General features: G+C 36.1%; 1 protein-coding gene across 3 annotated transcripts; it reads right to left on the reverse strand.

The window, feature by feature from the left end:
* Window positions 1–824: 824 nt before the first annotated feature.
* On the reverse strand, window positions 825–27475 carry parvb (parvin, beta). Of its 3 annotated transcripts, XM_051099141.1 has the most exons (14): window positions 26547–27475; window positions 25637–25762; window positions 13211–13300; window positions 8585–8655; window positions 5793–5895; window positions 5542–5682; window positions 5333–5448; window positions 5191–5252; window positions 5066–5085; window positions 4687–4748; window positions 4528–4596; window positions 4348–4449; window positions 1498–1570; window positions 825–1238 (listed from the first exon to the last, which is right to left on the reverse strand). In XM_051099141.1, the coding sequence occupies exons 1-14, from the start codon at window positions 26668–26670 to the stop codon at window positions 1162–1164; spliced, it is 1236 nt and encodes a 411-aa protein (XP_050955098.1). In that variant the 5' UTR covers window positions 26671–27475; the 3' UTR covers window positions 825–1161. The 3 variants fall into 3 exon arrangements, with proteins under 3 accessions (XP_050955098.1, XP_050955100.1, XP_050955099.1); XM_051099143.1 differs by lacking the exons at window positions 25637–25762; window positions 26547–27475 and adding an exon at window positions 21250–21304; XM_051099142.1 differs by lacking the exons at window positions 25637–25762; window positions 26547–27475 and adding an exon at window positions 16625–16771.
* Between the last annotated feature and the right edge of the window lie 79 nt (window positions 27476–27554).

Consider the following 27554-nt stretch of genomic DNA (forward strand, 5'->3'; position numbering starts at 1 on the left):
TCAACGCCTCTCGTTTACTTTGAATGGAGTGACGTCAAGTGTTGCCAAACTGAACTGTGGATCCACTTCGTCACTTCACTGGCATTGCTCGGAGCAGAAGTTCAAAACTTTTCAACGTTCAGGCATCAGCCAAACAGATCAGTGCCTGTTCTATGGAGTTTATTGATTGCAAGGACAATGCTTGGGTGTTCAGACTGGTATTGTGTTGCTATGCAGTTGCTTAGGTGTTCTGGTTGGTTGCTATATGCAGTTGGTAAAGTGCTCTGGGTTGGTTCTAAGGAGTTGGTGTGTAATTTCTTAGGTTTCGTAGGATGTTGGCAGGACATTGTATAAGTGTTCTGACTGACTGGTAATGTGTTGCTAGGATGGTTGCTTATTGGCCCAAGTCAAACGAACCCAACCCCCAATATTCTATAAGGCATCATTGAACCATTTTTTATCATAATGTCTCCAACACAAACATAAAAGTTACATGTCAAATTTTATATACATCATCTAGCAGCTGGAAATTTCTAACACTAAGTGTGTGAGCATACTAATAGTGATGCTTCATGCAGCAAACAGTCCTAAATAAATTAAAGGTACAGTGTAGGTCTGTCATAATGAATCACACCCACAAATGAATTTTTAAACCCATGTGAGACACATGAAGGTGAAATATTTATATGAACCAAGGTTTTTAAGCATGAATAATTCTGTGTATGCAGACGTGATACTTAACTGCTTGTTTTGATCAAAAAATACTCTATAAATCTTTTTTTTAAACCATCAAGACTGACTGTTCAAATTCAGAGTCAAAATGTCCAAATTAATTAATTCCAGCATGTAGAAAGTACTTGTTTATTTGAAATAATTACAGCATTTCTATTAGAATAAAATACACAGTGCATCCCAGGACAAGAAGTCACTCCGGCGTAGTGCTTAAAGCAGTGGCAGGCCTCGTTTGCGTAAGTCAAATGCGAGAAAAATACAATATTTTAATGAGCTGCTACACTGACGTATCATTAGGGCTGAATACATTCTTTTCTGGGCATAAATAAGCCAAATAATACAAAATATTCCATTCTTACATATAAAAGTAACACCAGGGGTTTGTGTGCGTGTGTGAGTGCAGAAGTCCTGGCGTCAGTGAGGCATGTAGCGACTTTCCTTGGATCAGTGTTATTCTGTGTTCTTGTAGTTGGTGAAAAGGTTGTAAAGCACCCTGAGTGTTGACTTCAGATTTAAGTTCACCACGTCTGCAAGACACAAACAACAGAATCGCTGTTAAACAGACAGAGGCTTGAATATGTTAACTGTCATTGTGAAGGAACACAGTATGTTCAGTTAGAGTTATGAGGGGAAGTACACTATGCTGCATCGATTGAGGAACATCTCCATCTAGTGGATAATGTGGGTAAGACTGTGAACAGGTGCAGACAATGAGCTGGTCTGTTATGATGTCTGAAGGTTGTGTATATAATGCTGACGTAACATTGCTGGCAGTTTTTTTGGTACCTTCTGGTCTCGCTTTGGGTTTCTGTAAGCCACCATCTTGCATGAGCTCAAAAGCAAATGTGACATTATGCACCTACAAGAAAGAAAAACACTTTAGCAATCATTTCCATAGTAATTGTACAAAACCAGTACACAGACTTCATAAATACTATTCACCTGATGTGAACTCATTGAGATTGATGTGGTCTGATATGGTCTAAACAGTATTTAAGAAGTCTGATAAGGTTCTGATAAAGTCTGACGTGGCCTAGTGTGTTGTTGTTTGATCTAGTCTGATGTGGATTCATGAAGACTGACAGGGTATGATGCAGTTTTAATGAGACTTAATGATTTCACATTAGACTCAAGTCCACATCAGACCATATCAGATTTCATAAATACTATTTATCTGATGTGGACTCATTGAGATTAATGTGGTCTGATATGGTCTGAACAGTATTCATGAAGTCTGATTGGTTCTGACAAGGTCTGATGTGGTCTTGTGTGTTGTTGTTTGATGTAGTCTTATGTTGTTTGATGTAGTCTGATGTGGATTTATAAAGTCTGACAGGGTATGATGCCGTTTTAATGAGGCATTTGAAAACAAACCAGAACTCACCAAACCACATCAGACCCTGCCAGTCCACATCAAACCATATCAGACTTCATAAATATTATTCATCTGATGTGAACTTGTTGAGATTGATGTGGTCTGATATGGTCTGAACAGTATTCATGAAGTCTGATTGGTTCTGATAAGGTCTGATGTAGTCTAGTGTGTTGTTGTTTGAGTAGTCTGATGTGTATTCATAAGGTCTGACAGGGTATGATGCAGTTAATCAGGCATTTGAAAACAAACCAGATCTTATTAAACCACATCAGACCCTGCCAGACTTAATGATTTCACATTAGACTGAAGTCCACTTCAGACCATATCAGCAAGTCTACATCAAATCACATCAGACTCAATCAGACTTCATAAATACTATCCGTATGATGTGAACTCGTTGAGATTATTGTGGTCTGATATGGTCTTCATGAAGTCTGCTTAGTTTTTATAAGGTCTGATGTGGTCTAGTGTGTTGTTGTTTGATGTAGTCTGATGTGGATTCATAAAGTCTGACAGGGTATGATGCTGTTTTAATGAGGCATTTGAAAAGAAACCAGACCTCATCAAACCAAGTCAGACCCTGTCAGATTTAATGATTTCACATTAGACTCAATCCACATCAGATTGTCTACATCAAATCACATCAGACTCAATCAGACTTAATTAAAACTATTTGTCTGATGTGAAATCATCAAAATGATTGTTGCCTGATATAGTCTGAACAGTATTCATGAAGTCTGATTGGCTCTGATAAAGGTCTGATGTGGTCTAGTGTGTTGTTGTTTGATTAGTCTGATGTGGATTCATAAAGTCTGACAGGGTTTTAATGCAGTTTTAATGAGGCATTTGAAAACAAATCAGACCTCATTAAACCACATCAGACCCTGCCAGACTTAATGATTTCACATTAGACTCAAGTCCACATCAGACCATATCAGAAAATCCATATCAAACCATATCATTTGATGTGGACTGGTTCAGGCTAATGTGGTCTGATATGGTGTGATGTGGTTTGATGTAGTCTAATGTGGATTTGTATCTCTGACAGGGTTTTAATGCAGTTTTAATAAGGCATTTGAAAACAACCCAGACCTCATCAAACCTCATCAGACCCTGCCAGACTTAATGATTTCACATTAGACTCAAGTCCACATCAGACCATATCAGAACATCCACATCAAGCCATATCATTTGATGTGGACTGGTTCAGGCTAATGTGGTCTGATATGGTGTGATGTGGTTTGACATAGTCTAATGTGGATTTGTATCTCTGACAGGGTATGATACAGTTTTAATAAGGCATTTGAAAACAACCCAGACCTCATCAAACCTCATCAGACCGTGCCAGACTTCATCAATTCTGTTCAAACCATATGGTCTGATGCAGTTTGATGAGGTCTGACTTATATTCATGAAATACCTCATCAAACAACATCAGACCCTCTCTAGACTTTATGAGTCCACATCAGACCAAAACACACCATATCAGACCACATCAGTCTCACAAGGTCTGATATGGTCTAGTATGGTGTTGTTTGATGTAGTCTGATGTTCATGGGTCTCAAACCTTATCAAACACTGTCAGAATTAATGAGTTGACATTAGACTCAACAAGTCCACATCAAACCATATCAGATCCAATCAAACCTCATAGATATGTTATGTCTACTTTGGACTTGTTGAGACTTATGTGGTCTGAACGTGATGTCATCTGAGGAGTTTTCATAAAATCCGATATGGTTTAATGTGAATTTGTTAAGTCTGATGTGGTCTGATATAGTGTGATGTGATTTAAAGTGTATTAACAAAATCAAAAAGGTCTGATATGATTTGATGTGGGCTTTTCTGAGACTGATATGGTCCAATATGGTGTGTTTGGTCTAATATAGGCATTTGTGGTCTAGACAGGGTCTGATGTGGTTTGATGAGGTATTTAATGAATACTAATAAGACCCAATGAAACTTCATAGATACTATTTGTCTACTTTGGACTCATTGAGACTGATGTGGTCTGAGTGGGATGTCATCTTAAGAGCATTTATGAAATCTGAAATGGTTTAATGTGAACTTGTCTGATGTGGTCTGGACTCATGAAGTCTGGACAATGTCTGATGTAGTTTAATGAGGTTTTCAATTAATACAAATCAATAATGTCTAATAATGCTCCATTACACTTCAATAGACCCCAAGAGAACAAATCAGTCCTCTTCACACCACATCAGACCTCACCAGTCCACATTAGACCACTCTATGGCACTTACCTTCTGTTCAAAGCTTTCAGGCGTGAGGTAGAAGTTGTACAGTGGCACAAAGTAATTTTCCAACAACCCCATCAACAACACCAGATAGACACCATCTGCAAACTTTACACACACACAAGGATCCTTTTAGCAGTTCTGATCTACAGATCTGTGTAAGCATTAAAAATATCATGTTTATACCTGAGATTCCAGCTCTGTCACCTCCAAGTTCAGTTTGTTCAAGTGTTTATTGACAAATGTGATCAGCGACTGAAGAAACAAAGATTGAAGCTTAATTTTAGATAATCAGTTTCGTTGCACGTAAGTTCTTGTCTTGTCCCGACCAAGACCAGTTCTTACCGTTTTCACTACATTCAGTTTGTCAGGTGCGTGATCCAATAAGGTGTCAAAAGCATCACGTTCTGGAAATAAAATAATATTAATAATAATAAACATATAAACCATCATAGTATCCAAAATCCAGATAAAACCAGCTTCTGCTCTTCACTGGTTTCTTACATTCTACTTGAATAAAATGCCACTTTGTACATATAACCAGTCTAGATGGTTGATTAGCTGGACTACACAAGGTTTTATTTGTTATACCACCTTGATCAAGCAGATTACAGCTGGTAAACCACCTTGGACCAGCAACAATGACCTGGATTTTCTAGCATTGTATTGAACCTTGAAAGAAAAATATGAAAATGTTTGAGAAAATGTGTGTGAAAATACTCACCTGATCGTCCGATCATCATTCTGTTGGAAACAGTGAACACAAAGTCAGCATCAGACCACATACTCAAATACAACAGGTTAATTTCTGTCATAATAATCGTTCACCACTAGATTGGAGCATCTTACTCTGTTGTGGTACTTGTGAGTTGTTTGGTCACATGAGTAGTCTGCAGGATTCCCTCTTTTTTCTGAAACAAACACAAACCTCTGTAATTAGAGAGAAGGCATTTGATATGTTTAATGGCACACTTTAATAAACTCATCGTACCTTGACCACGATCACCTTGACAGACACATGCTCGGGTAAGCGAATGGGAGCCGCGTAGTAGATAGCCAGTGCCAGCAGTAGGTACACGATGGACACCAGATTCTTAGAGTGGATTGCTGAGGATAAGAGAGACATACCATCAACAATAGCATCCATTCTTATTTTTGGGTGAACCGTCCCTTTAAATGCAAGTGTGTTTCAGTGCTCACAGTCAACACTCCACTCCTGGTTCCAGTCCAGCGGTCTGAGAACTCCATTAACAGCCTCTAGAACCGTCTGCAGTTTCTGCTTCTGTCCGATCTCGGACTGCGTCACCTCCGCCACATTCAGCTTATGACCTGACAGCTTCTCTGAAAGAGACAACACACAGAACATCATCACTACACTGAAAATGCCACATCAAAAGGCCAAAACAGAAGATAAACACAAGAATCAGAAAGGATAATTTCCTTTGTCTTACCGAACAGTTTCTGTAGCACCTGTCCATCATACAGATCTTCCTCAAGATCCTTCACAATGATTCGGTCCTCCTCCAGTTCACTGTTGATCCAGTCAATGAGAACCTGAGAGGAAGAGTTCAGTGAGTAGAATGGTAATTATGGAAAATGAGCGTGGCTTAATGGGCCAGATGTTCACTCTAATTGGTCAAGTGTGATAAGTTTTTATTATCGTGATATTTTAGAGTCTAGGCAGTGTTGACTAAAACTATTAAAAACTTCTAATTAATTTGTTAAATAACTAGGTAATTGAAATTAAACTGAAATAAAATAAAATATATAGGGTACAACAGGGCTAAAGGAACCCTGGGGTAAAAGGCTCCTTTGATATGTGACCTTGGACCACAAAACCAGTCTTATGTTGCACGGGTATAATTGTAGCAATAGCCAAAAATACAATGTATGGGTCGAATTTATCGATTTTCCTTTTATGCCAAATATCATTGGGATATTATGTAAAGATCATGTTTTAGAGCATATTTTGTACATTTCCCACCATAAATATATCAAAAGTTAATTTTTAATTAGTAATATGCATTGCTATGAACTTCATTTGGACAACTTTAAAGGCAATTTTTTCAGTATTTTGATTTTTTTTTTTTTTTTTGCACCCTCAGATTCCAGATTTTCAAATAGTTGTATCTTGGCCAAATATATCCTTTCCTAACAAACCATACATCAAAGGGAAGCTTAATTTATTAGGCTTTCAGATGATATATAAATCTCAGTTTCAAAAAATGTACACTTGTGACTGGTTTTCTAGGGTCACATATTACTTTCCTCAAAACTACTAGATGCCACAAAAACATGGCTGAGCACTTTCTAAAATATTCGCTTTTCAAGATGCACGTGTAAATTTGTCTAATCCTTGACATGATTGTGGGCTGCAGCGCAAAGTTGATTCTGTGCTTGCTTGATCTAATATTTGATGTTTTTTTTTTTTTTAAATGTTGTAGATTTAAGTAGCAACTGAGAATTGCTAAAATGGATGCATATACTTTGAGACAAATGTCTTCTTAATGATTTTCAGTTTGGTTTAAGACAATTAAAGGAGCAGTTTTTAAATAATGAAAGAATATGTAAAAGTATGGTATTTGGGGTAAAAAGCGTCTCTGCTGTTGGGGCTAAAGGCACAACAATTAACATGATAATTATTAGAAGGCTGACTTTTCCATTTGTTGACATGACATGTTAGATTCAGATGGTAAATATCATATATTATGTTGGGTGTCCATCTTAGAGACAATCACCATGCTTAGAATTAAAACCATCATATTTAAAAACATGATATGAAACATATCATATAATAAAATATCATTTGTTGTTACTACTGTACATCTATATTAAATTATCTCTCTATACTTTTTTAAATGATTTTGTTTCTGTATTTTAAAAAAAAATTAACAAATTTTAATGACAATATATTTATTGAACAAAACTTAATTCTTTTATTTTTCAAAATAAGCAGAAAATAGTACAAACTTTGCTAAAATAATTGTTTTGAACAAGTTTGTATCAATACTGTTAGAAAATAAGATTTTAAATGTAAAATAAACACAAAATCTGTTGTCCATAAATGTTCAGTACAAACATATTTTTTTCTGCAATTATATATTTTAGGCACAGTAAATGGCATGTTTTTTCTTAAAGGAGAAATCCACTTCCAAAACAAAGACTCACATATAATGTACTCACCCCCTTGTCATCCAAGATGTTCATGTCTTTCTTTCTTCAGTCGTAAAGAAGTTATGTTTTTTGAGGAAAACATTTCTGCGTTTTTCTCTCCATATAATGGACTGATATAGTGCCCCAATTTTGAACTTCCAAAATGCAATTTAAATGCGGCTTCAAACGATCCCAAATGCAGTTATGAACGATCCAAGACGAAAAAGAAGGGTCTTATCTAGTGTGACAATCGGTTATTTTAATAAAAATAATACAATTTATATACTTTTTAATGCCAAATGCTCATCTTGTCTTACTCTGCCTGGACTGGTTCATGACAGTTAGTGTATGTCGAAAAACTCCCATCTCATGTTCTCCCTCAACTTTGAAATCGTCCTATATCACTGTTTTTCCTTCTTTATTAAGGGTGTTTGATCTTCTTTGCATGTTCACTTTGCAAACACTGGGTCGGTACTTCTGCAATGTCGGATGATTTTGAAATGATTTTTTTAAGTTGAGGGAGAAAATACGATTGTTTTTTTTTTCCACATACCCTAACTGTCTAGAGCCAGAATTCACAGAGTTCAGGGCGAGAAAGGCAAGACGAGCTTTTGAGATTAAAAAGTATTTTAATTGTATTTTTCAATGAAAATAACCGATCGTTTTGCTAGATAAGACCCTTCTTCCTCAGCTGGGATCGTTTAAAGCTGCATTTAAACTGCATTTTGGAAATGTTTAAAATCAGGGCACCATATCAGTCCATTATATGGAGGAAAATGCAGAAATGTTTTTCTCAAAAAACATAATTTCTTTACAACTGAAGAAAGAAAGACATGAACATCTTGGATGACAAGGGGGTGAGTACAGTATACGTGAATCTTTGTTTTGATGGTGGACTTTTTAAGGTGTGCCTTTATCCCTGTTGTACCGTAATTAGTTGAGGAAAGATGAGCAGATGTAATAACACGGCTAAAACTCTAGAGGGCACTGACAAGCTTTAATGTCAAATTTAAAGTCCCATTGTTTTTTTTCTTTCCACAGTCTTTATTCTGAAATGTTCATCCAAGCAGTCAGAAAAGGTGTTTTCTACCTTCTGGAGGTCTTTGAAATTGAGGTCTTCTCTGGACGTGGGGTCTAGAATGGTCCTCTCTGCATTTTCCTCTGAAAAATCAAAGGAAAAAGAAACTCTTAAATTCTTTTAATAAGCACACACTGTTTTTACAAACATTTATTGTGGATGATTCTCCAGAAATGTCTTGGGTGTGGGTGCATTTCACCAGCTGTCTGACTCAGAAATCATGGTGAGTAAGAGACGTGGAGGAAACGAGAATGTCCTCCACACCCAACACCACCACAACAATACGTGTTTAGGAGTTCTTAGTAACGCATTGCTTAAGTACCAACGTTGTCTCAGATGTTTCTCTTTAAATTCTTAAAAAAAAACAGGCAAAAATGAACATTTGCTGAAAATGTATTCACCCTCAGGCCATCGAAGATGTAGATGAGTTTATTTCGTCATCAGTTTAAAAAAAAATATTAGCATTACAGTGAATGGATTCCGTCTGAACAACAGCTGATAAAAACATAACAGTCATCTACAAATAATTCAAATGACTGCAATCCATCAATTAACATCTTGCGAAGAGAAAACCTGCATGTTTGTAAGAAACAAATCCATTATTGAAATGTTTTTAAGTTTAAACAGTTGCTTCAAGCTAAAGTCCTCTATCCATAATATTGCTTTCTCCAGTGAAAAAGTCATCTTATCTAAATAAGAAGAGAAATATGCACAGATAAAGCCCTGTTTACAAGTGAAACAGACCAAAAATAAATATGTGGGTGGATTTTGATGTGAAAGGACAACAATTAATGGACTTTGTCACCAAAAGAAATTAGAGTTAGTTAGTTATTATAGATTACGGACTCGTATTCTGGCCAGAAGTCACGTTTTTTAAAGTTAAAACGCCTTAGTGATGGATTTGTTTCTTGCAAACACACAGCTTTTTCCTTCACAAGATGTTTATTGATGGACTGGGGTGGTGTGGATTACTTGGATTATTGTGATGTTTTTATCAGCTGGGCCAATATTTTGGAGTCCTGTACATAAATAACTCATTTGCCATGATAATATAAAAATGACTGTGAAAGGGTGTGTTATATAAGGCTAAGGCTAAGGCTAAGGCTGTGTAGGAGGATCCATGTTATGTTGCTATGTCGCATGCACTGCTCATTAAATTTGAATGAGAGTAGAATATAGTCAAATCATAATTTTTTTAAATTTTGTTCTCATATTAATATTTTGTTAAAATCCCCCTGTAGGGAAAATTAAGATTTTTATGTTGTTTATATGTCTATGTGGTGTTTTTAATATGCTTTTAGACAAACCATGTCCCAGTCCATTAATCAACACCACTGCAGAGTATTTTCTCCTTAAAACTGTGGTTTCCCAAAGGCTGTCCCAGAAATGCGTTTTGAAACAGCCCTTTTTTTGCTATGTCACAAAATAAGTAACCAGTCACGTCAAAGGATAGATTCCTATCATTAGCATGCAAAATACACCAATAGGATTTTCAGCACAAAACCAAATATTCAATAGAGCATTTAATAGAGAATACAGAGCATTAAATAGAGCACAACCGCTAGGCGCTAACCGCTAACTTAAAAAAACCCCGCGGCAACAGTGTTTTTTTTATTAGAGATACATTCAAGCTGTTTTAAGGCATGAGAAAATTTCATAAGAAAAAACATTTCAATATGTCATTTTGATGATCAAAGATCAGTTTTAAGGGATAAAAAATTTGACTACAGGGGGACTTTAAATAAGAGATTACTTAGTTTGAGTATACTGACCATTTGGTAATAAAAACAATATTTTTATTTAATAAAAAAGAGGAGTTTGTCCATGTCTCTTGAATGGTTGTCCACCCTGTCGTATTGGGGGATCTGTCCCTTTAAGAAAAGGCCATCCCCTTTAGTGACATCTGGACTACAGATTTTTTGCGTGAATTTCAACGGCTGAGGTGAGTAAGTTGGTGAATTTTAAATTGACAAATTTTCTTCGTATGAGTTTGCTTACTTGCTTTTCCTTTGCTTTTTCTAAGCTTAACATTTCCACTCTGTTGGCATAAAATATGCCTGGAAGTGACTAGAATACAGTATTTTAAATATACGTACATTTAAATATATCAAATTCTCTCCAACAACCAGACTAACTATTTAGTTAGTCACAGTTTGTTATAAGCTAATATGGTAATTGATGCTCCAATTGTCCACCCTGTTGTTGTTCCAAAATGTCCACCCTGTCGGCCATTGCATTCATTTGTAGTTAATATTGCTAAAAACTAAAATTAATGTCAGGGGGAGGGGTGGGGGTATCAGTGTGACTGAGAATCTAATTATATTATTTATTATTATTATATTATTTTACATGTTAAATGTTTCATTGTCATTTTTTTTTTCATGGTTTTTGTGTTCTGCTTTATGTGTCCACCCCGTCATGTGCTGGTCGACCCTGTCATCTTGATATTTTAAAATAATATTTTAAATAATAATTCAATCATATCTATATAATCCAGTGTGTTCAATAGCTAGGTGTGGGGGCAATAACATGCAAACAAAAAACTGCATCCAAATATCACAGTTTTCTCCAAATAAGAAAAAAATACATGTGCAAATTGTATGAGTTTTTTTTTTAAAAACACATGGTTTGCATAAAATCTTTTATGTATTTATAATTTGAAGGCAAACAAGTTTCCCTGTTTAGGAAATAGACATCCTATCTTTCAGAAAATATCATTTGCATCTTAATATTGCAATGAAAATGTGTAACAGTAATATATATATCCATGACAGGGTGGACATATCTTATGGTTTATGCTTTGAATAAGGGCCCATAATTATCTAAAAAATGTGTGGGAGCTCAGCTAAAATGTTTTTATAGTACTTGAGTGTCTACTATTTTGTGAGGGTTGAAAGGCACACTGATATTGGTGATACTGACCCAGCTGTTTGGACTCTCATTCTGACGGCACCCATTCACCGCAAAAGATCCACTGGTGAGCAAGTCATGTAATGCGACATATCTCCAAATCTCTTTTGATAAAAAAACAAACTCATCTACATCTTGAATGGCCTGAGGGCAAGTTTTCATTTTTGTGTGAACTTTTCCTTCAACACAATCAGTAAGACCTCACTGTGATTTTTTTTTAAAGCTTTTCCTTGTCTATTTTCTGCCATAATCTAAAAGCCAGTGAACCAAGGTGATGCTTACTTACAAATACATGGCATCACTTAGTGACCTCTAGTGGAGGAGTTAAACATTACATTGCCTGTGGTGGACATCCAACCCCGCCCACATCCAAAGTGTGACCTCACAAACCACGCCCATGTCCAAATACTTAACATTCATTCATTTTGAAACAGGAAGAAGCATCGTTGAGAAGATAATTTGTATTGTTTGCTAACCGCTAAAAAGAAGAAGTTGTTTGCCGTGTGGGTCAGTAAAAAATATATCTTTGGTCTTTACCATAACTAAAAACATTGAAAACTTTTAAGAATGTGTGCGTCGTTGTGTTCATGTACGTAAACAACAGTTCGGCACGCTTAGTATGTTTTAAACTTCACACAGACATGTTATTACTTAGCTAACAACAAATTTACATATAATATAATATATATATATATATATATATATATGTGTGCGTGCGTGCGTGGGTTAGATGAAAAACGGCATGTTCATTCAGCATCCGTTTTGTGTCGTCGTAAGAACGTAAGAATTAGTGCACTGTGTTTGTCTCTGTGTGTATACATACGCGTGTACGTGCGTGAGTGTGTGTGTATACATTAGGGATGTAACGGTATGAAAATTTCTTATCACGATTATAGTGACCAAAATTATCACGGCTATCAGTATTATCACGGTATTGTTAAAATGTGCTTGGAATGTTACAAAAGTACTGACACATAAATCACGTCACCAAGTTTTATATTTAAAATCAACAAACAACAAATAAAATGACTTTTTGTTTGCATCATTACTAAAACAATAACAGTACTAATGATGTCCGGATCTTAAATGACAACATGACTGACAACAGTTTAACTAATAGCATGTTCAAATATCTAATGTAAATGATTAAAGAAAGCTGTCAAAACATTTCATAAAATGTGTCCCTCAGATTTTAGAATTTAAATAAGGAAAAGGGTTTAGTCAAAATGATAATTGATTAATAATTTATTATATGTATTTTATCTGCGCATAAATGTAGATAACTTATCTGAATTGTTCAAATGTGTAGAATCCACATAAGCTTGTTTTTCATAAACTGGTCAAAATTTGTTCAAATCAGTTGTTCAAATTGGGATAATCAAATACGGTTATAATGATAATTGAAATGGTAATACTAACCATGGGGAATTTTATCATGATTTATCATCAAACCGGTAATCGTTACATCCCTAAGTGTGTGTACACACACACACACACATATACACACATACATACATACATGTGTGAACAGATAGATGGTGCACTATTGGGGGTATCATTGTGACTGAGAATCCAATTATTTTCTGCAATAATCTAAAAGCCAGTGAACCAAAGTGATGCTTACTTACAAATACATGGCATCACTGCAGCCCTCTATACTTAGTGACCTCTAGTGGAGGAGTTAGACATTACATTGGGTTTAATGGATGAGAAGAAGCATAACGTTACCAAGCAACGTGTCCTCAGGGAGCAGCTCCGGGCCGGCGTGCAGAAGGGGGGCATTGATGGCGTGCTTGCCCTCTTCCTGAAGGTCACTCACTGTGAAGACAAAAGAAGATGACTAAACCATCACAAGCATCATATTTTCTGGGACATGTACCATACCTTGGAATATAATAATAATTCAGTACCATCATACACATCATGTTTGTCAGGATTGTTTTAAGAAAATGTCTGTGATAAACAGAGCGGCTAATATCACGTAACTCGCTGCTATTGCTAAATCAATACAAGGAGCTCACTGCCGTTTCAATTAACTGATTAGTGTGCAGTGATTAATTAGCTGGTTCATGACTAACTCTCTCTTCCTCTGTCAGTTTATTGCAGTTAATTTAAAATATGACATGATGTGTCATTCTAAAGAAAACAGCCTCAATTTAGTGCACTTCCTCTTAAACGCAAACAGACGTCAGGGTCAAATCCAAAGAAAGAGTTCCTCCTGTATGCTACACACCCACGCCAACATATACAGAGTCAGCAATGTTCTGATTAAGGGATGTTTTTTTTAAAGAAAGACTTTTGTTGGACGCCTTACATTGATCAAGTGACAGTAAAGACATTTATAATGTTGCAAAAGATTTCTTTTTAAAATAAATGCTGTTCTTTTGAACTTTCCAATGTTTTCAACATTGATAATGTTTCTTAAGCAGCAAATCCGCATATTAGAATGATTTCTGAAGGATCATGTGAAACCGAAGACTGGAGTAATGATGCTTTTCAGTATTTTAATACTGATGGCTAAGTGTTAAACAGCACACAGACCTACTATCAGTTATTAGGGCCTGAGCACCGGTGCTACAAGGACCCTATTGGAATTGCGCAGATTCTTCTTCTTCTTCTTCTCCAAAATGAATCACATTTTTGAGTGCCTAAACATACTCAAAAACTGCACACATGCCAGAGGTGGCGAAAACTTACAACTGATATGGGTTTTAGAAGTGGGTGTGGCAAAATGGCTGGATGGTGCCACCTACAAAATTTCAATGGACTGCCCCTCGAGCTATGTTTCACACACACATACGAAATTCGGTAAACACATGTAACACACCAATACCTACAAAAAAGTCTCTTGGTATGAAGTCCGAAACCCAGCAGGAAGTCTGTTATTTTGAATTTTCTCACCAAGTTTTGTGCCATTTTTGCCATTTTCAGGCGTTGTGTGTTTAAATAAACTCCTACAGATTTAAACAGATCAAATTTGGTCAGTGTAATCTAAAGCCCTTTGTGACGTTAAATTGCGAAAATCTTCAGTTTTCATTAAAAGGTGTGTGCATGGCGGCCTGACAAACTTTGATGTTTCACCATGAAACAGGAAGTTGTTATAATTCAGACATACAATGGCCGATCTGCACCAACATTCACATGTTTGATAAGAGTCTTATCCTGAACATGTCCATGCTCATATTCAGTTATAGTCATAGCGCCACCTGCTGACAATAGAAAGTGGCATGTTTTATGCTCTAACAAACTCCTAATAGAGATTTAATGTCATCAACATTATATTTGGTCAGTCTAATCTAAAGGCCTTTGTGGTGTTAATTTGCGAAGATCTCAAGTTTTTGTTGAAGAACGTGTCCGTGGCGGCTTGACAAAGTTCAATGTCTCACCATGTAAAAGGAAGTTGTTATAACTCAGCCATACAATCGGCCCCAAACTTCACCCATTCAATAAGAGTTCTGACCTGAACACATGTAAAGGCCAATATACAGTTATAATCATAGCGCCACCTGTTGGCAACAGGATATGTCATGTTTTACACTCACTTAAACATACCATGTTCAATCTGCGCCAAACTTCATATGTTTGATCAAAGTCCTGGCTTGAAGACATCTACATGCTAACATTCAGTTATAGTCATAGCACCACCACCTGGCAGCAGGAAGTTTGGCACATATACATTACTTGGACATATTTCTCCTATATTTACCACTTTAAATGCATATTGCAATTGCATTGTTTGGTTAGCAGTTAGCCCCTGGTGGCAGATGCCAGAACTAGATCAATCTGGACCCAATAAAGCATCTTTCTCCACTGACAGTCATGTATTCTAATACTAGAATTGTTTGCAAGCTACATATACATTGCTAATATTTCATTACATTAAGCATTTACCACTATAAAATGACTTCTGGAGCGTGAAATAAATTTGGATTCATCTTTTAACATCAACACTATTCTTATCAGCTAAGCTTAATCACCTAGCTGAGAAACCATCTTCAAGGCAGTGTTATCAGTGTTTTTAATTTATGTAGTTTTAGTTATTTGAGTACTTTAACTTAAACTAACAGAAAATGAGAAATGTTGCTTTGGCAGCTAAATGAAATAAAGCTTTTTTGTAACATTTTACAATAAGGTTCCATTAGTCAGTGTTAGTTAATGTATTAAATATCTATTGTGTGTAGCAGAAGAAACAAATTCATATGGGTTTGGAACAACTTTAGGGTGAGTAAATGATGGCAGAATTTTCATTTTTGGGTGAACTATTCCTTTAAGATGAGAATCCTAACAGATTGCTTTTCCTTTCTGTCAACAGCACAGCCGAAACATGACTTTAAGGATAGTAGGCGTCATTCATGTTTTGTCATCAGGCCCACATTTAAGCGGAGCCTCACTCATATAAACATTTAAGGTCCAGAGGGACAGTTTCACACTGACAGTTCTTCATCCACCCTGCAGATCTACACAGAGCATGTAGCATCTCGCGCCCAATCTGCACTTCCTGCAAGACTACGCTTCTGCTTTTCATCATAATTGTGCATTTCCCTTGTAGGGCACCATGAAACAAGCAGCATGCCTCAATTTTTTAAATATGACAGTTCCGTCCATGTTTCGAAAGAGAAACCAGTTATATTAATCCATACTATGTGATAATATTTAGAACAGTCTAAATATAATGAGTATAAATACTGTAATATTGCAGTAATGCTTCAGTGTTTGTTTATTAAGGCATATATATATTCATTTTGTATCACTATATTTACAATGTAAATCTATAATAAAAAATGAATCTAATAAAGAGATTTTACATCATTGAACCACAATTTTGAATGAAAAACCCCACTGAATAGACATGCACTTATTGCTAACCGTAATGAACATGTACACACTGTATAGCTTCTTGTGCACCAAACAGACCTGCTATCAAAACTATTCTATTATTATTAATTGAACCAATAATACCCAATATAATAAATACTATAATATGTTTCCGTGTATGATCGCAAAAGCATGTGTATTTATAAATAAAAATATTTAATTTTATATTAAATATTTAACATGTAAATCTAACATGGTAACGTACATCTGCATTAATTTCATTAAGAGCTACTCATCTGCTGCACCATAAAACAGCCCAAAGTCTACCTTGCTTTCTTTTCTTCGTTCCACACAGTAGACCAGCCATGTCCCATTAAACAGCGTTGAATCCCGCTAATGTCCTGCAGTGAGTCTTGGTGGCGAGTGCGAGTGTGTGTGTGAGGGAGGCCGCCAGTGTGGCTACAGCAGTCGCACTCGCGTCATCACGTGTTATTTCTGTCCCTTTGAAACCCCCCCACCCTCGCTGCTCCTGTTTCAATGAAGACGAGAGGCAGCTCTACACTCTCTCTTATAGAGTCTTACAGATGCAACACATGATCGTATGATGAGCACAGTATTTGAGGGACTATCCAGAATAACACTTGATGGAGAGATGATACACCTCTGCTTTTTACAATATTCTACAGCTGTCTTCAATTATATATGCATGTATATATATATATATAAATATATATATTTTTTTTTTTTTTTTTTTTTTTGGTCTTAATATTCCATTTTATTGTATGCTGGATTAGACATTCAGGTTTTTCATGCAACACATGAAATCTTAAACTTCAGAGGTTTCCAGATTTTAGAATTGTGTAATTAATTCTATTCTATTCTGTTCTATTACCATATATTCAAGTTTTTCTGCAACACACAAAATTATGGGTCTTTAAAAAATTTTCAGATAATAATTGTTTTTATAGAAATATTCTATTCTATTCTATTCTGGATCAGATATTCAAGTTTTTCTGCAACACATGAAATCTCCATGGCTCTTTGAAGATTTCCATATCTTAAATGTCTGTTGTCTAACTGATTCTATTCTATTCTATTCTATTCTATTATAGATTAGATATTCAACTTTTTCTGCAACACATGAAATCTTCATGGCTCTTTGAAGATTTCCAGATCTTCTATCTTCTAACGGTTTCTAATCCGTGTATCATTCGTCCATTCATTTTTTGAATTAATATTGAAAGAAGAAACATGAGAAAACGGCTCCTTTTTTCCTTTTTTCATTTTTTCCAGAAAAACTAAAAAAAAAAGAATTCTGCTTGATTTTTTGTTTTTCGTTCAGGGGTGGAAAAATGAATAAATAGCTTGAATATTCAATTTCTACGCGTGGGCGGAACGAAACGCCCCTTTCTGCTGATTGGTCAGCTGAAGATCAAACCATGCCCCCATCAGTTCTTCCGCAGTTTCACGCAAATAATTGTCCTCTGCTGCTGCAGTTGAACGGATAATTAACGTGTTTATTGCAACTACATTTAATTGTTTTCTCATCAAACAACCACACTAATGAATAGCTCGACACAACCTGTACCGGGGCAGAGCCTAGACAGGGCTTTCTTTAGCTTTAGGCTATCGTACAACAGACACATTTAATTAAGCTTAATAACTTGAAATATGTTTGGCTACTTTGATAACAAACAGTGCACTGATTGTGTGAGTGTGCGAGGCGCCCGCGCCATCACTTGAATTTCTTTTCTCAGCAGCGGAAACAACTTAATGTCATTTACAGTCATACAGATAAGAGCAGGACATAATTCGAAATGAAAAAATGTCTTTTATTTGTGTAAAATTAAAATGACTGCAGAATTTATCCACAAACATGAACCACAACACAGCTGACGCGTCTATTTTAACAGTCTACATTAAGATTATTTGACGTTAAAAGCATTATATAAGTTAGTTTGGAATAAATCACAGCATGTTTCCTGATTTAAAAAAAACAACAAAAAAAAAAACGTATATTATTTTGCGCACTCCCTGGTACTTTGAGAATAGCACACAGAAGAAAGCTCTGCCCCTGTACGGGTTGTCTTGAGCTATTCGTTAGTGTGGTTGTTTGATGAGAAAAAGATTAAATGTAGTTGCAATAAACACGTTAATTATCTGTTATTATTTTGCGCGAAACTGCAGAAGAACTGACGGGGGCATGGTTTGATCTTCGGCTGACCAATCATTCCGCCCACGTGTAGAAATCGAATATTCGAGCTGTTTATTCATTTTTCCACTCCTGAACGAAAAACAGAATTCTTGTTTTTCATTTTTCTGGAAAAAAATTAAAAAAACAAAACAAAAAAGGAGCCGTTTTCTCAGTCTTCTTCTTTCAATAATAAATCAAAAAACGAATGGACGAATGATACACGGATTGTTTCTATTCTATTCTATATTCAAGTTTTTCTGCAACACAAATCTTTATGGATCTTTGAAAATTTTCAGATATGAACTGTCAATTTAATCTAATTGGTTTTATTCTATTCTATTATATACTATTCTATTCTGAATTAGATATTCAAGTTTTTCTGCAACACATGAAATCATCTTCATGGCTCTTCAAAGATTTCCAGATCTTAAATATCCATTGTCTAATTGAATCTATTCTATTCTATTCTGTTCTGTTCTGTTCTATTCTCATATATTCAAGTTTTTCTGCAACACAAAATTTTTATGGATCTTTGAAAAATTCCAGATATTAAATGTTTATTGTCTAAGTGATTCTATTCTATTCTATTCTGTTCTATTCTATTCTATTCTATTCTAGATACTTACAAAGAAACAACTAAAATCTTCATGGCTCTTTGAAGATTTCCAGATCTTAAATGTCTGTTGTCTCATTTATTCTATTCTACTCTATTCTATTCTATTCTCCTATATTCCAGTTTTTCTGCAACACGAAGTCTACACACAAAATCTTTATGGATCATTTTTGATAGGTCCAGATTTTAAATGTCTGTTGTGTAATTGATTCTATTCTATTCTATTCTATTCTATTCTATTCTATTCTATTCTATTCTGTATTAGATATTTAGGTTTTTCTGCAACACATGAAATCTTCACAGCTCTTCAAAGAATTCCAGATCTTAATAGTCCGTTGTCTAATTTAATCTATTCTATTCTATTCTATTGGATTAGATATTCAAGTTTTTCTGCAACACACGAAATCCTCATGGAATCATCCCCAGATCTTAGATGACTGTTGTCTAATTTATCCTATTCTATTCTATTCTATTCTATTCTATTCTATTCTATTCTATTCCATTCTAGTGGATTAAATATTTAGGTTTTTCTGCAACACATAAAATCTACATGGATGTTCAGAGATTTCCAGATTTTAGATATCTGTTGTCTAATTGATTCTATTCTAATGGATTAGTGTGTCATCTAATTAATTCTATGTTTATTCTTGATTAAATATTCAAGTATTTCTGCAACACATTAAATCTTCATGGATCTTCAAAATTTCTGAGATTTGAAATGTATGTTGTCTAAATCTATTCTGTTGTATTCTATTCTATTCTGGATTAAATATTAAAGTTTTTCTGTAACACATGAAATCTTCATGGATCTTCAAAGATTTCCAGATCTTAGATGTGTGTTGTCTGATTCTATCCTATTCTATTTTATTCTATAATAGATTGGATATTTAAGGTGACTGAGACATTTAGATCACAGATTTGTGTTATATATTAACAGTTCTGCAGTTCTGATGAATGAGGTCATTAATTTATTTTGATAGCAAGTCTTTTCCAGAAAGTCATCAATCTGCTCTCAAAGCTGATTGCTCATGCTCAGATCAATTAGTAAAAAGCTGCTGATCAGCGAGTGCAGCGGCTAAACTGACATGACACAACAAACACTTCCCTGAGAAATCAATACACACTCACTGCGGTGTTTGTCAGCAGTGTTTGTCTGTGGGGCTTGGGGAAAGTTATTTATTACAAAGCTGACAAAAATAACAGTCCGGTCAGAGGAATGGAGCTGCTCTTAAATATAGCAGCACTTATTTGTGGGATCATTGGGATGCCGGAATGGGAAATGGATGCCGGATGAGTAACACAGTTCAGATGTCAGAGAGAAGATGATTGTGTCATGTCAACCAAACTTCCTGCATTACACACAGTCCATAGCTAGTCTGTCATTAATCTCTGGATTATATGCTTTCAGTCAGACTGACATTATAAAATAATCATAAAAACATTTATATTCATTTAAAAAAAATGAATATGACAAAATATGAAAGTTTTGTGCCAATCCTATTTCAATGCTGTTTCAGGGATAAACTAGTTTGACAAGACCTATATATGTGAAAATTAACCTAATGAAATACTTCGCTAAAATGCACTACTTGTTGTTGGTAACACTGAATCATTATTACAGTTTGTGCAGAACATTTCTCAAAAAAGCATAAACATTTCTATTACATCATTTTAGAAATATATACATTTGAATTTCAATAAAATAAAATTATATGTATTTTTTAAGACCATTAAAATGAATTGCATGCACACATACAACTTGGCTGATATTCCGATTTTTTAACAAAATGTTTTTTGTTTGTTTTTTTCTAAAAATATTAATTTTAAGAATTATCTGAGAATACTGGGTGGTGTTAATAACCAACCAACTTAATATAAGAAGGAAAAAAATGCTCCTTAGGAAACACTATGACTTTTTACATTCATAAGCACACAGTACATTCCATCCTCACAGTTAGTGTATCATCACTCCCATAGTTGAAAGGTATTTTAGGAAACCCCCAGTGATAACAAACTAGACTTCTGCTTTCTGATGAAAGCAATGTTTAACATACATAGCTACACTTCACCTAAGACAACATCTCACAAACGCAAATACACTTCACTGGCTCTCAATGTACAAACATAGACAAGAATGAAACTTACTGAGATCCATGTTCCTCAAAGCTCTGAACTCATCTGAGGACACAACAAATAAAGAGCTGCCACAGCCAGATCTGTCAGTATCACTTATAAGTCAACATCCTGACACACAAACACACATACACACCCACACACATCCTTATACATATTACAGGGTTTTCTGATATCAGCTTTTGCACAGTAGGGATGGGAAATGCTGCTGTCAATCATAACAGCTACTACTTTCCTGAAGAAAACAAACTGCTCTTCTGACAAGCAAACAAACAAATTTCTTCTGGGTGGTGCTATAGATGTAACGTTTACTCAACTACATAAAATAACATCACTGCTTGACCAAAGTCACTCATCTGTAAGATACTTGACCAGCAAACAATCAATTTTTCCACAATTTTTTAAAAAAAAAACTTTATCAAACTACATCCACCAGTCAGCACAGTGCCGATTACAGGCCATGCAGCCAGGATACTTTAGCAATTAGCCAAAACACCAAAACAACCACTCAGGAAACCCTAAAAACAAGCCAGAACACCCAAGCAAACAGCAACACCCTAATATAGCAGGTGTGCTGTTAGAACAATATTTTGTGATTCCACTTGCCATGACCATATTTGGATTTCCTGTGTGTATCTGGCAACCATGCTAATTTGGGGGCAGCCTTCACTTCTTCCCAGTCTGCATGCGAGTTCACAGCAGTAGGTCACAAAAGTTTACATGGTGATTCAATTAGACCTATATTTCGCATAACAGATGACTTCACACTATATTGTTGATCGTTTTTCTTTATTTTAACAGTTTTGCTTAATGAATATAATCTTAATTATATCTTTCTCAGCGTTGTGCATTGCTGCCGCACGCTGCTTTATTTGCTGCACAAGTCCTTAATTTGCCCGTTTATGTGTTGCCCAGATCTAATAAACGAAGATATGATGACAAGAATTTCGGTGTATTTAAGGTTCTGTTTACCACATGACACAACGCAGATAATACACAGCTAAACTAACAACCATCCAGAACACCCATACATCCTAAAAACCATGCAGAACACCCATACAACACCTAACAACTAGCCAAAACACCTTAGCAAAGCGCCAAAACACCCTAGTTGCACCATAACAACCAGCTGGAACACCCTAACAACCAACCAGAACACCTTAGCAAACAGCCAGAACACCTTAACACCATTTAGAAAACCTTAGCAACACACTAACAACCAGCCAGAACACCCAAGCAACTAGCTGGATCCCCCTAGCAACACCCTTACAACTATCCACAACACCCAATGATCATAAAAACCATGCAGCACACCTATGCAACACCCTAACAACCAGCAAGAACCCCCATATAACACCCTAACAACCAGCCAGAACACCCAAGCAAACAGCCAAAACACCATAACACCATTTAGAAAACCCTAGCAACACCTTAACAACCAGCCAGAACACCTTAGCAAACAGCCAAAAGCATACATCTCAGCATACATCCAAACAACCAGTTTGAACACCCTAGCAACACTAACAACCATCCAGCACGCCCAATGCAGCACTCTAACATCCAGCTGGAACACCCTAGCAACACCCTAACAACCATCCAGAAAACCTTAGGACAGGACTGAAAACCCTAGCACCCATTTGAAGACCATAGTAACACCCTAACACCATTTAGAAAACGCCAGCAACACCCTAACACCCTTTCCTTTGGAAACAGTTGCAATATACCGAAACCCTTAGCAACACCCTAACAACCATCCAGAACATCCATACAACATTCAAAAAACGATGCAGAACACCAAGACAACACCCAAATATTAAGTAAGAACAACGGTACAACACCTAACAACAAACCAGAACACCTTAGCAAACAGCCAAAACACCCTAGCAGCACACTAACAACCAGCCAGAACACCCAATCAAACAGCCAAATCACCCTAGCAACGTCTTTACAACCATACACAACACCCATACAACAATCATAAAAAAACACCCATAAAGCTAATCTTTAGTTTATCAGACCAGAATTTAAGTTTCACGGCTGCTACAATGGCACTTAATACTGAACCTCCAAAGATTCTTTGATAGTTCCCAAAAAGGATCCTCCTGAACAAAGACTCACTAAAGAGTCTTGAAGACATAGTGTCACTCCTGCGTGACTGTCTGGAGTTTACAACAACTGTTATAACAGCCCAACCACTCTGTTCCACAATGAGACACACACACACACACACACACATGCTTACACAAACACACTTTACTGTGCAACAATCATACAAACCATGCAGCACACTTAGGCAACACACTAACAAACAAAAAAACACCCATACAACACCTAACACCATTTAGAAAACAAACCCTATCAACACCCTAACAACCAGCCAGAACACCTTAGCAAACAACCAAAACACCCTAGTAGCACCTTAACAACCAGTCTGATCACCCAAACAACCAGGCCAGAACACCCTAGCAACACTAATAACCATCCAGAACACCTTACGAACCGGACTGAAAACCTCAGCACCCATTTGGACACCATAGCAACACCCTAACACCATCTGGTAAACTCTTAACACCCTAACAACCAGCCAAAACACCGTAACACCATTTAGAAAACTTTGGCAACACCCTAACAACCAGCCAAAACACCTTAGCAAAACCATAACAACCATCCAGAACATCCATACAACATCCACAAAAATGTTGCAGAACACCAAGGCAACACCAAAAACAATAAGCAAGAACAACCATACAACACCTGTCAACCAACCAGAACACCCTAGCAAACACACAAACATGCTAACTCCATTTAGAAAACCTTGGCAACACCCTAACAACCAGCCAGAACACCTTAGCAAACAGACAAAACACCCTAACACTGTTTAGAAAACCCTAACAACCAGCCAGAACACCCAATAAAACAGCCAAATCACCCTAGCAACGTCCTTACAACCATCCACAACACCCATACAACAATCATAAAAACTATGCAGCACACCTAGGCAACACCCTAACAACCAGCAAAAACATCCATACACACCTAACAACCATCCAGAACACCCAGGCAAACAGCCAAAACACCCTAACACCATTTATAAAACCCTAGCAACACAATAACATCCAACCAGAACAGCCAAAACACCTTAGTAGCACCCTAACAACCAGCCAGATCACCTAAACAACCAGGCCAGAACACCCTAGTGACACTAACAACTATCCAGAATGCCCATGCAACACCCTAACAATCATCCAGAACACTTTAGGAACTGGACTGAAAACACCAGCACCCATTTGAACACCACAGCAAGACCCTAACGCCATTTAGAAAACCCTAGCAACACCCTAACATCCAGTTGGAACACCCTTGTGCCCAGCCAAAACAACCTAGCCACACTCTAACAACCATCTAGAACATCTTAGCACCCGGCCTGAAATTTGAACACCCTAGCAACACCCTAACAACCATTTAGAACACCCTGGCAACCACCCAAAAGACTATATCAACCACGTAACAAGGCAGTCACTTCAAACTTCACTTTTTTTTTTTCAAACTGCCAAACTATTTAAAATTCACAAGGTCAAAATTACCATCAAATTTTCAGGCAAAGCTAATCTTTAGTTTATCAGACCAGAATTTAAGTTTCATGGCTGCTACAATGGCGCTTAATACTGAACCTCTAAAGATTCTTTGAAAGTTCCCCAAAAGGATCCTCCTGAACAAAGAGTCACTAAAGAGTCTTGAAGACATAGTGTCACTCCTGCGTGACTGTCTGGAGTTTACAACAACTGTTATAACAGCCCAACCACTCTGTTCCACAATGAGACACACACACACACACACTTACACAAACACACTTCACTGTGCAGCTGTTCACACAGATGGAGGCTGGAAAGGGTGACTTTGGTCTAAAATAGTACAAAATAAAATACATTTTTAACTCTCGAGAGTTTTAAACAACATACTGTAACTAAAAAGAAGGACAAAGCAGTCCAGCTCATTCTTATCTGAGTAACCTTGAGCTCCTGACCTGGCTATTTCTGTCCCAGACAACACCACAACACAACTATGACTTAAGCTATGCTGATATAAAAAGAGTAAATCACAGTCTTTATTAAACTAAAACTAAAACTAAATCACTACAGTTATTTACACTAATTAAAAAGAAATATAAACTATATATTATTTATATTAAATACATACTTTGAAATATATTTAACATAAATAATACAAGAAGTTAAATATCCTGCAATGAAAGAAGCATTTTTATAAATCCGTATAGCCTATTGATCAAGGGCAGCACCATGGACAGCGCTAAAAATCAATCACAGCATGATGTCATGTGCTCATCTAATTATATTATTTTCTCCTTTGTTAACAGGTATGATATTCCGAAAAACGTTACCTTCTTTCAGCTTCTTCTTGCGAACTAACGTCCCTCCCAGTTTTCCCAGCAGCGACTCATCCTTCTTCATCTTGGCCGGCTGTCCGGACGCTTTGGTGGGATTCGCGGCCATCTGCTCCGCTGCAGCTTCACTCACAAACACCGAACACGTCAGAAGAATGGAAATTAGAATTGTCTAAAGGGGGCGGGGCGCAGCGGCCCAAACTGGTCTCTGATTGGCCAGGTATGACGCGCTAAAATAATTATTTTACCGTTTTAACTCTTTACTTAGTAATTTTCAATTTAATACACACTGCATTCACTCAGTGTCATTTATCATGTGAAAAATATTGTCTAGGTCGGTGCTATGGATGGGTGGTGAAGTCACGTGGTATACGTTACTTTTCTCAGGATAGGCTTATCAGTTTAGTAAAGGGCCATTTTTATATTTGTTTGTTTAATGCTTAACAGGGATAAAAAAAAAAACGTTTGTGCAGGATTGTTCAGTGGATTGTACTGTTTTTTTAACAACAGATCTATAGTTCAGCTGAATAAACACTTTCAGTTGAGAAAAAAGCTAAAAAGTTGAAGTATGACGTCTAACCTGATAAAGGTAAAAGCGAGTATACCATTCTACTATAACAAAAATCATCAATAAGAGAAAAAAAGTTCTAAATGCAGTTCTAAATTGAGGATTCCGGCCATTCAGCGACCCCTGGTGGGTGTCCAGTTTTAATCCCATAGAAACAATTATAAATTGGAAAAGCATCACATGAAATCCGCAGCCATACGGATCATGATTAATAACAGCAGACCATTGAAAATGGATGATAAAGTAGTGTAAATCTCTAATACTACTTTATAATAATTCTAATAATATCTAATAACGAAATTATTCAAAAAGAATGAGAAAATATAACTTCGTACTCACGGTTTTCTCTGGGCGTGGTGAAGGATTTAACAGAAAGCAGCACAGATGTCGTGTAATAGCAGTAAAAAAGGAAGTATGAACAAATTGTCGCTCCAGATATATTTTGAGAGTCGGGCATGGTCATATCTGGAAAAGTGTTGTAACGTCTTGAGCCACACCCTTACTGCCAGTCACAGAAAGAAACACACACAACGCACGTCTACCTAGCTAACTACTGTCTACTGAGGTCAAAAGTTTACATACACCTTGCAGAATCTGCAAAATGTTAATTATTTTACCAAAAATAAAAATGTTCATACATAATTCATGTTTTTTTTTTAGTACTGAGCTGAATAAGATAATTCACATTAATGACGTTTACGTAGTCAACAAGAGTAATATATTAAATAACTATAACTATAGTTAAATTTAGTTATATAATAGTTGAATTTATAAAAATGATCCAGTTCAAAAGTTTTCATATGCTTGATTCTTAATACTGTGTTTTTACACGTATGATCTTACATTACAGCATGCTGGGTTTTTTTTTTGATAGTTGTGATAGTTGTTCATGAGTCCCTTGTTTGTCCTGAACAATTAAACTGTCTGCTGTTCTTCAGAAAAAATCCTTTAGGTCCCACAAATTCTTTGGTTTTTCAGTATTTTTGTGTATTTAAAGGTTTTCCAACAATGACTATGATTTTGAAATCCATCTTTTCGCACTGACGACAACTGAGGGACTCATATGCAACTATTACAGAAGGTTCAAACACTCACTGATGCTCCAGAAGGAAACACAATGCATTAAGAGCCGGGGGGTGAAAACTTTTTGAATATGAAGATCAGGGCAAGTTTCACTTATTTTGTCTTCTGGAAAACATGCAAGTATCTTCAGTAACTTCTGAAGGGCAATATTAAATGGGAAAAAAACATGATATTTAGGCAAAAAAAGAAATATGTAAAAAAAGTTTTCACTCCCTGGCTCTACCACTACCACTTTATTTAAAAAAAAAAAAAAAAAAAAAAAAA

This window comes from Labeo rohita, chromosome 25 (genome assembly GCF_022985175.1).
Source record: "Labeo rohita strain BAU-BD-2019 chromosome 25, IGBB_LRoh.1.0, whole genome shotgun sequence".
Taxonomy (NCBI): domain Eukaryota; kingdom Metazoa; phylum Chordata; class Actinopteri; order Cypriniformes; family Cyprinidae; genus Labeo; species Labeo rohita.